The sequence below is a fragment of the Littorina saxatilis genome, linkage group LG7 (assembly GCF_037325665.1).
Source record: "Littorina saxatilis isolate snail1 linkage group LG7, US_GU_Lsax_2.0, whole genome shotgun sequence".
In the NCBI taxonomy this organism is placed as follows: Eukaryota; Metazoa; Mollusca; class Gastropoda; order Littorinimorpha; family Littorinidae; genus Littorina; species Littorina saxatilis.
Genome location: NC_090251.1, coordinates 46,494,450 through 46,508,935, shown reverse-complemented (window position 1 = coordinate 46,508,935; position 14,486 = coordinate 46,494,450). Strand labels below are relative to the sequence as shown.

General features: G+C 46.4%; 1 protein-coding gene across 1 annotated transcript in view; it reads right to left on the bottom strand.

Annotated features, from left to right (window-relative positions):
- Positions 1–14,486, bottom strand: part of LOC138971610 (2-hydroxyacyl-CoA lyase 2-like) — a 37,468-nt gene that overhangs the window by 10,334 nt on the left and 12,648 nt on the right. Inside the window, exons 5-10 of the mRNA XM_070344378.1 lie at positions 14,076–14,167; positions 12,979–13,117; positions 10,393–10,507; positions 8,396–8,496; positions 7,368–7,477; positions 5,702–5,825 (exon numbers count right to left, since the gene is read on the bottom strand). Coding sequence (XP_070200479.1) covers positions 5,702–5,825; positions 7,368–7,477; positions 8,396–8,496; positions 10,393–10,507; positions 12,979–13,117; positions 14,076–14,167 — 681 coding nt within the window. The remainder of the gene's footprint in view (positions 1–5,701; positions 5,826–7,367; positions 7,478–8,395; positions 8,497–10,392; positions 10,508–12,978; positions 13,118–14,075; positions 14,168–14,486) is intronic.

The window sequence follows — 14,486 nt, the reverse complement described above, 5'->3', positions numbered from 1 at the left end:
GAGGGATTAAACGATGTGAGTTGGGTAAGTATATTAATTAAATTAAAATTTACTTATAAAATTTTGTATTAAATTACATACACTATACCCAACTCACATATAGCAGATTGCTACTATAGGTGGTGGGTACTTACCAAAATTCAACCACGCAGGACTTGCCCCGCGGCTACCATCGCTGGTAGCGCAGAGCTGCCATCCTGCCTCAGTGAAGCGACGTCCCTGAGGTAAAAGTTTATAAAAACATCCTCTGATCTCCAGTATGCTGATTCTAGCACTTCAGCCAGACGACCAGACTTGAGGACGGCCAAAGAGGCCGCCCAGGCTCTTGACTCATGAGTTCTTGCAGAGGTGAGAGGCAAGACAGCCCTAGACTCTCCTGACTGAGCCTCCCACCAGGCATAAGCCTGCTTGATCAGTGTAGATACCCACTTGGTCAACGTGACCTTCGCAATATCCTTATCCCTAGCTGTGTTTAAGGAAATAAAGAGCAGCTTTTGGGTTTCTGAGCGAATATGCCGAGTTCGTGACAGGTAGAGGCTGAGCGACCGGACGGGACAATTAGCTAGATCTGGATCTCCAGGAGCTAAAACCGTGCTTAACGGCAAGATATGCAAAACAGGCGAAACATGACCGGGCTTCTGATTCTTAGCGAGGAAGCCGGGAATAAATTTGAGAGACAACGAACCATCCTTTTCAAAGGAAATGTCTTTCCCTAGACCGGACAAAGCATGAATTTCGCTACCTCTCCTTGAAGTAGCAAGCAAAGTTAAAAACACGGCCTTGCGAGTCAAATTAAGCAAAGTAGCCGAACGGATGGGCTCAAACTCCCCCGAGGCTAAGAAACGTAAAACCAAAAATAAATCCCAGGCAGGGAGGTGCGATTTAACCCGAGCGGCTGTAAGGGAAGCGCCCTTCAGAACACTAGAGATCACCCCGCCAAGTGAGATCTTACGCCCCAACTGTAAAAGAGTTGAGGATATCGCCGACCTCCTTACTCTAAGGGAAGAGGGAGAACCTCCCTGCTCTGCCAACCACGCAAGGTGGTTGGCTACCTGCATGGACCTTGGTGCAAGGGGATTAACCCCGTTAAGCGCGCACCACCTAGCCCAAGCTGCCCAGTGCGAAGAGTATACCGAAGTTGTAGACTCTCTATGGGCGTGGCGGACGAACTTTACAGTAGACGCAGAGGCCCCCGCCTTAAGCAGAGCGCTTCGGATAGAATCCAGGCGTGAAGGCTCAAGAGCCGCGGATTTTCGTGGGGGATGCCTGACCGAGGCTGCACGAGGTCCCCCTTTTTCACGGCGAGAGGGATCGGAGGCCGAACTGCTAGGCGCAGTAGGTCGGGAAACCAGTGCTGGCTTGGCCAAAACGGAGCGACCAGAACCAGCGCTGGCTTCTCTAAGTCTACTTTTCTGAGGACCTTTCCGAGGAGGCAAAACGGAGGGAACGCATACGCTGTCAGGTTTGCCCAACTGATTTCCAAGGCATTCACCTTCCAGGCCAGAGGATCTGGGAAGGGGGAGACAAAGAGAGGGAGCCTTGCTGAAAACCTCGTTGCGAAAAGATCGATCACCGGCTTGTCTATCTGCAACCAGAGACGATCCAGGGATTGGTGTGAGAGGGTCCACTCCGAGTGAACCACCTTGTCCCCCCTGCTCAAACTGTCCGCCAGGACGTTCAGACTTCCCTTCAGGTAAACAGCTGAAAGAAGGATGCCATGAGAGTTGCACCACGTCAGAATGAGGCAGGCTTTGTCTGACAGACTGGGAGACCGTGTCCCCCCCTGCTTGTTCACATACGACGCCACCGTCGTGTTGTCTGTGTGAATCCTGACATGTCTGCCCTCCAGCAAGGGCCTGAACGCCCGCAGAGCCAGAGAGACTGCCTCCAACTCCAGCAGATTGATGTGAAGGGAGCTTAGTGTTGAGTCCCACACCCCCGACACCATCTGCCCGTCTAGATGAGCCCCCCACCCTGACAGAGAAGCATCCGTAAAGAGCTCCTTCTCTGGCTGAGGGCACACAATGGGAACTCCCTGAAAGAGCACCGGGAGCAGCCACGCGCGAGTGGTCTCCAGAAACCACACCCCAAGAGGGATCTGAACGTTCCAATCCTGGACTGACTGGTCCCACCTTGACTGCAGAGCGACCTGAAACGGCCGTTTGTTCACTCTGCCCAGCGGGATAAGAGTTGCCATAGACTCCATTTGCCCCAGCACCGACGTAAGAACCCGAGCACTGGCCTGATTCTCTCCGTCGAGAGAGCGTATCAGTGCCTGGAGTTTGTCCACTCGTCTCTGAGACGGGCGAACTGACCAGGCCCGCGTATCGAACTCCATGCCCAGATACACAAAACTTTGGGATGGAACCAGTTCCGATTTTGTGCGATTGATCGAGAATCCCAGCTGCGAAGCTTGACTCAGAACCGTCTGAGTATGCAGATCGCAGAGATCCTTTTGCTGGTGCAGGATTAACCAGTCGTCCAGATAGGCTCTTAACCGGACCCCGTCCTTCCTTACAAGAGCGCACAGCTGCCGCACAACCATCGTGAACACCCAAGGGGCTAGCGACAGGCCAAACGGCAGAGCTCTGAACTGATACACTTTGTCCCCCCAGGGGAAGCGTAGCCACTTCCTGTCCGAAACGTGAATGAGGATGTGGAAGTACGCGTCTGTTAAGTCTACAGACGTCGCCCAGTCCCCCGGACGCAACGCCTCCCGAACAGAGGTAGCCGTCTCCATGGTGAACCGTATTGTTCGTAAGAACTTGTTCAGAGAGGAAAGATCCAAGACCGGCCTCCAAGCCCCCGAGGCTTTTGGTACTACGAACAGCCGCCCGTAATACCCCGGAGACCGCAGATCTAAGACCTCCTCTATTGCTCCCTTGAGCAACAGAGCAGTCACTTCCTTTTGAACAGCATCTCGTGCTTCTAGATCCTTTGGCGCCCTGCAGGGCGGGATTATCCTGACCAGAGGAGCCTTCTCCTCTGACCAGAGCAGCCGGAACCCCGAACGCACGATCCCAGTAACCCACTTGCTGTCCACTAATTGTAGCCAGGAAGTGAGGGCCCTGGACGGGCCGCCCGCTACAACAAGCGCGGGGGCTACCGGGACGTGCTGTTCGGGGAAGTTTCATTGGGGGTGAGGCTTGCGCCCCGACCCCCTAGAGCCTCCAAAAGACTGCCCCCTCTTCTGATAGGGCGCTCCACGGCCCCTACCCCTAGAGGCAAAGGACTGTTTATGCGCCTTGCCACCCCCAGAAGAGGAAGCCTGAGGCTTGCTGGCAGCCTGAGTCTGCGTGCTGGACTTGCTCTGCGGCTTCTGGAACCCGTGCTGCGCGATGCGCGCAATCGCAATGTCTCTCGCATCCTGGGTCTCTTTCCGGAGAGCGTCAAGAGAAGATTGACCCAGCAGAGCACCCTCCGAAAAAGGCGAGACCTTCAGACCCTCTATGGTAGCCTTGTCCGAGATCTTAGAACCCGCCAAAAAGGCTGACCTCCTAGACAACACCGCATGGGTGTAAAGCCTTGCCGACAAAGCCATCTGCTCTCTCGTCACTTTAGCCAAAGTAGACAGGAGAGTAGTAGCCACAGCAGGAGAAGCGTCGAACCGAAACTCAAAAGGATCGAGCGAGGACGCAATAGATCGAGAGAGCGACCTCTGTAACGACTCAGAGACAGAGGACAACTCTAGAAGAGACCTACCGGTCTCCTCTATGGCCAACAGAGAACTTTCAGTGCAAGGGACAGGCTTGTCCTTCCTGTAAGCATCCTCTCTTAGACTGGCCAGTTCCGGTGAAACCGGAAGTGCACAAGATGGCAAAGCAAAGGATTCGATCAAGTTGACCGGAAACGGATTCAACCTAAAGCTGTGCGAAGAGGAAGCAGGACGATCCCCCTCTTTCACAACCCAAGGCAACACTTCCTCCGGAACCTCACCATGCTGAGCTAGCAGAGGGACCGGAGCATGCCGTTTACCCTTCAGGGTAGATGCCATCTCAACGGCAATAGTCGGAGATTCCCGAAAGCGGAAGTGAGGCTTCTGCTCCCTCGCACCCCGGAAATCGTCCAGTGCCGAAAGGGGCGGGGCAAGATTCATCTTACTTTCCACCACCCCTTCCGGGAAGAACTTAAACGCCGCTTCCGCTGCCAGTGCCACCATGGCTGGGAGCTTGAAGGGCAAGTTCAGTTGGGTGTCCCCCGGAACGGAAGGAGCACCCTCGTCAGTATCCCCGTCCTGCTCTTGAAAGCAGTCCGGAAACCGACCCTCGGACACACCGTGTTCCGACCAAGGATCGTCACCGACAACTTCCTGCCCCCTGGGCGGAAGAGGACTCAGCACCTCGCCGGCACTCTCTATGAGTTGCGGACCGAGAGCCTTACCCTTTCGCTGATCAGGGCCCAGACCCGCAACCGACCCCCTGTCACAGCAGGAGGGGCCAGCCGCGGTATCTGAGCTTTCGCGGTGCAACTTTCGTTGGCCCGCTACTCGCTCCTGACCACGCACACCGCTTTCGCCAGAGAACCCAGCTACTCGCGGTGTCAACATACCTTTGTCAAGAGCGGGCACGTTCAGCAAAGACACCCAGCGTGAGCCACCATCCTGCGGAGCATGAACATCTGCCTGAGTCACAGTAGCAGACGGCCGGGCGGAAGTAGAGGAGGAAGTCAAAGGAGACGACCCGATCCTGGCAAGAGAACAAACATCCGAAACACCGGACGGGAGGGAACGAAGTTCCTCCCTAGTAGAGGAAAGCTCCGACGCTAATGTCGAAACTTGCGCACTAAGTGTCAACAACAGAGAAGCTACCTCCGCATTAGCTAAACCTGGGCAAGGTGTGGAATCCGAAACACCGGAGGCCAAGCCAGAAACATTAACTTTATCTAAGGCAACTTTAGACAGAGGAGGGCTAACATGCTTGTCAGCCAAAACCGGTGACTTAGCGGAAGACGAATCAGAAGTCAAAGACGCGTCAAGTCCAGCGCTCTTACTAGACTTACGCGAAGATTTCCTAGAAGGAGTCGCATCAGCCGAGACCTGTCTCGAACTAGGCTTCTTCAACGCACTATCTTTGAGTGCCGCTTCCGCCATTACAACAACAAACTCACAAAAATTTTCAGTCAAAAAATTTATAAGTTCGAAAGCAGCGACAAACGTCGCTAAAGTTGCGATAAATCAGAAAGATCTCACCCCACACAGCGTAGGAACAGGTGTAAAGCTTCAGGCGGTACCAAGGGGTGCATCCGAAGTCCTAAGACCAAGGTGTAAAGCTGACAACAGCAGGAGCGTACATAAAACGCGACCAGACCCTTGGATCGCTGAGAGTGGAATGATACAAATGGCGGCGTATGCGCACGCATACGGAAGTCGGACCGGTAGTTGGTCTGGCCTTATGGGATTGGTCACTCTCTTTTTTAGAGTGGTCTCCCTTGTTACCAAGGGGACGCGTACAGCGTAACCAGCACTGAACTAGAGTTAATTGCTATATGTGAGTTGGGTATAGTGTATGTAATTTAATCCAAAACTTATGCATAAAATTGCTAAAAACATCACGGTCATTTTGTTAGAATTGCCAAACTTTTTCACAGTGGAGGAAACAGGACACCAAGGACTTTTGAAAATGTCTAAAAATTGCATACGTATATGGTCCAATTCTGCCGAAACAAAAATAAAATAAATGCTACCAATATCCCTGACGCCCACCTGCCAAAACCACCACATCTGCATCCTTGAGTGCGTCTCTCCTCTGCTGTCGCACCTGGATTTCACTGCGTCGTCCTAGCAACCCTCGTGACATTCCACCCAAGAAGCATGGAATGCCCAGGACCTGTTCCAAACATAGACAAAACGATAACATTTTAGTATTTGAAAAAAAAAATATTTAAATGACAAGAGGCAGTCAAGAGTACAGTAAATACTGATTGCATGCAGTGGATAAAGTCTATCCCACATAAGATTCCACAAGAATGTCTAGCTTCTTGTTAAAAGTATTTTGGCATCACTTGTCTTTCGGATGAGACGAAAAACCGAGGTCCCTTTGTGTATACTACATTGGGGTGTGCACGTTAAAGATCACACGATTGACAAAAGGGTCTTTCCTGGCAAAATTGTATAGGCATAGATAAAAATGTCCACCAAAATACCCGTGTGACTTGGAATAATAGGCCGTGAAAAGTAGGATATGCGCCGAAATGGCTGCGATCTGCTGGCCGATGTGAATCATGCGTGATGTATTGTGTAAAAAAATTCCATCTCACACGGCATAAATAAATCCCTGCGCCTTGAATATGTGCGCGATATAAATTGCATAAAAACAAGAAGAGCAAACGCTCGATCGAGTCACTTTCGCAGTTCTGAATATTATATGAGGCATCAGATGGACAGGAAGAAATTGCTATTCACAACACAATGAGTCACGTTCACATAAAATTTGAGCCCGGTCACTTTTATAGTTTCCGAGAAAAGCCCAACGTTAAGTTGTGTGTTGCCGAACAGAAAAGGCTAGTTATCTCCCTTGTTTTTCTGATAACGTTCGTAAAAGGCTACAGATGTAAATACTTTGATGTAAAGAATAATCCTACAAAGTTTCAATCACATCCGATGAACTTTGTCAAAGATATAAAATGTCTAATTTTTCCTTTGACGCTGACCTGTGACCTTGAAAAAGGTCAAAGGTCAACGAAACCATCGTTAAAGTGTAGAGGTCATTGGAGGTCACGACTAAACAAAATATGAGCCCAATCGCTTTGATAGTTTCCGAGAAAAGTCCAACGTTAAGGTGGTGTCTACGGCCGGCCGGCCGGCCGGACAGACTAACACTGACCGATTACATAGAGTCACTTTTTCTCAAGTGACTCAATAACAATAAAAAAATAAAAAATATAAATCCCTGCGCTTAGAACTGTACCCACGGAATACGCGCGATATAAGCCTCATATTGATTGATTGATTGAGTGAATTTTGCATTCTATTTTTCAGTATTGTAAGGTGCTCAGAACCAGAGTAGGATTTGAATACCCTTATTATCACAGTGGAACCACACTATTAAAACCACCAAAAATCTGAGAAAATCAGGACTTAAAAAGGAGTCTTAAAATGGGGGTACATTTACACAGGTTATGCACAAAAAGTCGGAGAAAACTGGGTCTTAAAAAAGGAGGGAACTGAACTGAACTGAACTTTATTTGACAAGGATTAAGATTTAAGGCTAGTACATGTAGTTTGTAATAGGGGGCTTCCACAGTATCATGACTGTAATTATTAAAGTTATTCTGCTCTATTGAAACTTTTTCATACTTATCATTTTATCTTACACCTAGCGATAAAACATCAATTCTTCGGAGACTAGTGCAAGTGACAACGACCTAACCTCAAGGGCAGCACGCAGTTGCTCCACAGGGGTGGGTGGCAGGGTGGCCTGGCTGCCCAACAAAATCACCGGCTTCTTGGCACGCGACAGTAGCTGCACACATTGCTGGACTGGAACACACACACACACACACACACACACACACACACACACACAGATAAAATATTTTATCCTACATACGTGAGAGAGACACTCGTGAGATAATAATCGTTCAAATCACACGTGTGTATATCATGTAAATGAGGTCATGTCAAGCAAGTCTGGCAGGGACCTGTTTTTCCACTGCTTATGATGCCAAAGTCACCGAGACAAACGTCATTACAGAAAAAAAATTGCGCTCGCTAATTACCCTCGATGATTTTTTAGAACTAACACGTCACGCCACACTTTCAGAGTGACGTTTCTTTGCTTTGACGTAATAGATTGCACGAGGCTTTAGAAGAGATCGAGGTTCCAAAACAAGCGTCTTCAATTTAGCTGCCTCGACTGCAGGACATTTTCAGTAAAATACACGTAAGTACAGTATGTAGGATAAACAGAATACTACATGGCTTGCTGTGTCGTACCAGATTTACACTCGTTGCTTTTTCAAATAGTGAACAGCTCGCTTTCGCTCGCAGTTCAATATTTAAAACAACAACTCGTGTAAATATGGTACGACACAGCAAACCATGTAGTATTCTCTATTGACACCAAAGTGATTTTATGTTCAACTACTTTAATCAAACTAAACATGAGATTCTTATGTTCAGTTTGATTTTTTCTTCTCAGAACAATACAACTTAAGAGGATTCATAATGTCTGCTTTTCAAAAATCTTATACACATTTTGGACAGCTGAGACATGTAATTTCTGAATGTGCTTCAGAGATGTAACCATTTAACTTAAACCTGCCCTGAAAAAAAATGAAAAAAAAGCTCGAAATTTAGAGGTGACAAAACTTTTGAAACAAAAAGTCTTTTTCTTTTCTTTTACTCTCCCTTCTTCAAAAACATTCAGATTAGTACAGACAGTCAAAAAGAACCAACCCTGAGAGGATGAGGCCTGAGGTATGGACACAGGCAGAGGGGTGCTGTCTCTGACCTCCCAGGCACCGGCGAACAAATTGCTCAGGTGGTTCTGTAGATACCTGAACACACGCGCTACCTGTTATTAGGTTCTTCAAATGCTGCAGCAGTCAGCGTTGGTTGAAAATTGTTGGTATTTCAACGGCTTTTGTGTCAAAAAGCACCTGAACACACGCGCTACCTGTTATAATGTTCTAGAATGCAGCAGTCAGCGTTGGTTGAAAATTGTTGGTATTTTAACAGCTTTTGTGTCAAAAAGCACCTGAACACACGCGCTACCTGTTATTATGTTCTAGAAATACGGTAGCAGTCAGAGTTGGTTGAAAATTGTTGGTATTTTAACAGCTTTTGTGTCAAAATATCTTAAAAGAAATCGTCACCCGGTTTTGATTGCATTTAACAGGTTTTGCCATACAAAAATTTCTGCTTTGTTATAAAAACTTATTTGACTGGTTCCGGTTGGAGAGTGGCTGGACTTTGCTTGATGTATTCTTTTTGCCCTTTTGCTTGTTACTAGACAACCAACGCGATAACTGAGCACTGCTGAGACACTGTATCAAGAGCAGTACATGTTTTCACATAACCGAGCCTTGTTCGTTATCTCCAACTGCGTCCACCACAACAGTTATATGTGACACAATGCGGTGTGTGTGTGTGTGTGTGTGTGTGTGTGTGTGTGTGTGTGTGTGTGTGTGTGTGTGTGTGTGTGCGCGTGCGTGCGTGCGTGCGTGCGTGTGTGCGTGCGTGTGTGTGTGTGTGTGTATACATATGCGTGTTTATTCACACAATACGAAACAAACATTTAAAGGTCAATGTCATTATACCCACAATTCATTACAATAAAGAAATTTGAAATCTCCACAATACGGTGGACCCCCCCTCAACACACACACAATTTAAAACTCACTCTTTAAAAAAAAAACACGTTTTCTCAGATCTACTGTTCATAACCTCTAAATTTACCCCAGTTTTAAGACCTGATTTTTTTCCCTTAGGTTTTTGATGGTCTTAAAAGGGGGAGGGGGTGGGGTCCACTGTACGGGGATGGGGTCCACTGTACGGGGATGGGGTCCACTGTACGGGGATGGGGTCCACTGTACAGGGATGGGGTCCTCTGTACGGGGATGGGGTCCACTGTACGGGGATGGGGTCCACTGTACGGGGATGGGGTCCACTGTACGGGGATGGGGTCCACTGTACGGGGATGGGGTCCACTGTACGGGGATGGGGTCCACTGTACGGGGATGGGGTCCTCTGTACGGGGATGGGGTCCACTGTACGGGGATGGGGTCCTCTGTACGGGGATGGGGTCCACTGTACGGGGATGGGGTCCACTGTACGGGGATGGGGTCCACTGTACGGGGATGGGGTCCACTGTACGGGGATGGGGTCCACTGTACGGGGATGGGGTCCACTGTACGGGGATGGGGTCCACTGTACGGGGATGGGGTCCTCTGTACGGGGATGGGGTCCACTGTACGGGGATGGGGTCCACTGTACGGGGATGGGGTCCACTGTACGGGGATGGGGTCCACTGTACGGGGATGGGGTCCACTGTACGGGGATGGGGTCCACTGTACGGGGATGGGGTCCACTGTACGGGGATGGGGTCCACTGTACGGGGATGGGGTCCACTGTACGGGGATGGGGTCCACTGTACAGTGGACCCCCCTTTTTAAGACTCCCTCCCTTTTAAGACCTTGTTTTCTCCGATCTTCTGTTCATAACCTCTATAAATTTACCCCCATTTTAAACTCCCCCGAAAGCGGCATACGGCTGCCTGAATGGCGGGGTAAAAATGGTCATACACGTAAAAACACTTTGGAGTTTCAGCGCATGAACGAAAACAAACAAAACTGACCCCTTAAGACTCCTGATTTTTTCAGATTTGTGGAGATCTTAAGGGGGGAGGGGGGGGGGGGGGTGTTCCACTGTACTACATTGAGAATGAATCTTACCAGTTGACGATCTTTTGCATGAAACTTGTTTGTCCCTTGTCCTTCATTCCTATCTCGCGTTTGACCAGCGGGTACGGGTACAGGGTGTCGATGGGAAACTCCACAAACACCGGCCCTGTCACAAGTCAAGCAGGATGCTGTGTATGCTACATATTAACTCAGTTTCTGTACTTTGAGTTTAAAGTGAATGCTCGCATATAATCGGACCTGGGAACCCCTGTTTTGCACTTGGAGTATTCTCAAACAAGCATGGTGTATTTTCAAAAAAATGAGCGCACTGCACACAGCATTTGAACATCCATGATTCAAACATGCTTCACATGCGTCCGTTGCACCTTTAATTAAGTTTACCAAAATATTTAAAAGAAATGTTTACTGACAATAAATATAATCAGGTGTCAAAACATTGGATCGGCTTCAGGATGTGCTTGTGAAGAAAAGTAGTTTTTACATTTAGTCAAGTTTTGACTAAATGTTTTAACATAGAGGGGGAATCGAGACGAGGGTCGTGGTGTATGTGTGTGTGTGTGTGTGTGTAGAGCGATTCAGACTAAACTACTGGACCGATCTTTATGAAATTTGACATGAGAGTTCCTGGGAATGATATCCCCGGACGTTTTTTTCTTTTTTTCGATATCCGGCTTTTTGTAAAAGTTGAGGCGGCACTGTCACACCCTCATTTTTCAATCAAATTGATTGAAATTTTGGCCAAGCAATCTTCGACAAAGGCCGGACTTTGGTATTGCATTTCAGTTTGATGGCTTAAAAATTAATTAATGACTTTGGTCATTAAAAATCTGAAAATTGAAAAAAAAAAAATCTTTATAAAACGATCCAAATTTACGTTTATCTTATTCTTCATCATTTTCTGATTCCAAAAACATATAAATATGTTATATTTGGATTAAAAACAAGCTCTGAAGGGGTCGTGGTGTATGTGTGTGTGTGTGCGTGTGTGTGTGTGTGTAGAGCGATTCAGACTAAACTACTGGACCGATCTTTATGAAATTTGACATGAGAGTTCCTGGGAATGATATCCCCGGACGTTTTTTTCTTTTTTTCGATAAATACCAATGATGACGTCATATCCGGCTTTTTGTAAAAGTTGAGGCAGCACTGTCACACCCTCATTTTTCAATCAAATTGATTGAAATTTTGGCCAAGCAATCTTCGACAAAGGCCGGACTTCGGTATTGCATTTCAGTTTGATGGCTTAAAAATTAATTAATGACTTTGGTCATTAAAAATCTGAAAATTGTAAAAAAAGAAACTTTTTATAAAACGATCCAAATTTACGTTTATCTTATTCTTCATCATTTTCTGATTCCAAAAACATATAAATATGTTATATTTGGATTAAAAACAAGCTCTGAAAATTAAAAATATAAAAATTATTATTAAAATAAAATTTCTGAAATCGATTTAAAAACAATTTCATCTTATTCCTTGTGGGTTCCTGATTCCAAAAACATATAGATGTGATATGTTTGGATTAAAAACACGCTCAGAAAGTTAAAAAGAATAGAGATAAAGAAAAGCGTGCTAACCTTCTCAGCGCAACTACTACCCCGCTCTTCTTGTCAATTTCACTGCCTGTGCATCGAGCGGTGGACTGACAATGCTACGAGTATACGCTCTTGCTGTAAAAATGCAGTGAGTTCAGTTTCATTCTGTTAGTTCGACAGCTTGACTAAATGTTGTAATTTCGCCTTACGCGACTTGTTTTCTTTTCCATGGATCGTATTCTAGACAAGCATGCGAACAAAGTACCGCGAAATCGTATGGGTTCCCAGATCTGTATAATCCTACACCGACACTCAAAAAGAACTCTAGAAACAAAACAAAAAATATACAGATCAAGGCCACACAAGTAGTCATTTGAATACAAAAATGTCACAGGAGAGAGGAGAGTTGAGGATAATTTCACATTTGATTCACTCCAAATACTTTCTTCTGACAAGTCATTTTAACAAAAAGCCTATCAAGGCAGCATCTGCTGTTGTAACTCTAAAACTACACTAGACTTAAAATTCACTCAGCTAAAATAAATACCCACTGAATAAAAGTGCAAACAGTTCAGTCTCATCTGCAGGGGTTACTGTTATCAGAATCCTGTCTTATTATCACTTTAAAACTCTTTGATAGACAGGAGCGGTTTGGCTGTTTTACCTATAAAAGAACGCAATTATTAAAATTCACTTAGCTGAAACGAATACCCACTGGAGAATTTTTTTAAAATTAATTTAAAAAATGAAAATAAATAAAGAGGCAAAAAAGAAGGGTTGAAGCAGCCTGCATGCAACTGAGGTCACACCAAAAAAAAGAAAAAGAGTGCAAAACAATTTTTTTTTTTAATAATACCCACTGGATGAAGGTGCAAACACTTCAATCTCGATTGCGGGGATTATGGTTATTACACTCCCGTCTTATTTTTGGATCACTTTGAAATTCTTTGATAGACATGGGCGGTTTGACTGTTCCACCTGCTGAATAATGAACATGTGAGACATGGTACTGTATGTACAATTGAACCTGCAATCATCACAACTTGGCGCCTTTGTACCGCATATCACTGAACCTACTTACCTGGAGTACCCGACTGTGCAGCCTGCAGTGCTTTGCGTAGAGTCGGCACAATCTCTCGCACCGTATTGACAGTGGCGCAAAACTTGCACAGTGGTTTGAACAGAGACATCTGGTCAATGTCTTGAAGTGCCCCTCGACCCTGTCAAACACATCCAAGAATGACTCAATAGACGATTTTCGTTTGTATGGGTTGTGAAAGAGTGAGTTCCCTTGCTTTTGCTTGGACAAATATTGACATGTGCTTCTTGTGCACGTCTTTGAGACACACACCCTCGCTAGAGACTGGCCTATAGGCTATAATGTCACGTTTGAAAACTTTCCCACGTGACATTACGGGCTAGTCACTAGCGGGAGGGTGTGCCTCAAACACATGTACTGGAAGCACAATAGTTGTCCGAGTAAAGCAAGGGAACTCACTCTTTCACAACACATACAAACCGCCGACATAATTATTTCAAGAATTTGTCTATTCTAAAGTATTGAAATTGCCAAGAAAGAAAACTGTGCCAAATATCTGAATGGCAAATAAAAGCCAGCAATCTCTTAAGAAATTAGACATAAACTTTAGTCTAGTTGTTTAGTTGTTTAGAAAGGCACAGAAGGAAACAAAAAAAGAGTGAAAAAGCAGGGGATGGGGTGAATAGTTGGTGAGTGGACATAAAAGGTAGGGAGGAACAGGGAGGGAGACAACGGGCGCAGTGGCCTAGTGGATAAGACATTTGCCTCCTACTCGAAAGGTTATGAGTTCAAATCCCGGCCACGGCCGACTGGTGGGTTAAGGTTGACGATTTTTCCGATATCCCAGGTCAACGTGTGTGCAGACCTGCCAACGCCTTAATCCCCTTTGTGTGTACACGCAAAAACAAGGAAAAGCTTCTGTAATCCATGTCAGAGTTCGGTGGGTCATAGAAACACAAAAATACCCAGCATGCGAGCTTCCTCCGAAAGCGGCGTATGGCGGGGTAAAAACGGTCATACATGTAAAAACCCACTCGTGCAAAAACATGAGTGAACGTGGGAGTTTCAGCCCATGAACAAAGAAGAAGAAGAAGAAGAAGGGAGGGAGACGTAAGAAGCAGAAAATTTGAAGAAATCACCTTCAACAGGGTTGCGGCTGCCCCTCCAATGAGGAGAACAGGCGATTCAGCCATCTGGGCATTCTTCACTGCAGTCACCGTGTTGGTCAGTCCTGTCAGCACACAATTTCCATTTCACCATAGTGGCACACTTCAACTATAGTTTCATGCTTTCCCTCTGTTATGCAATGCACCGAGGAAAGATTAAAGATGCAGGACCTAAGTCACAGCATTGCGAGCAATGTTGTAGATTACAATATAAACAGCCAAGAGCTTCCCACAACTACCTCACAGATGCCTACACATACCATTAGTGTTGCCAGCCAAACAAAACTGCATACAGTTTGTCAGTTCGCATTTCCCGCCAAATAGTAATTAACATTTTTCGTGAACACGTTCTTGGGCTCAAGGCTGTGTGCGGTATGCCAAAAT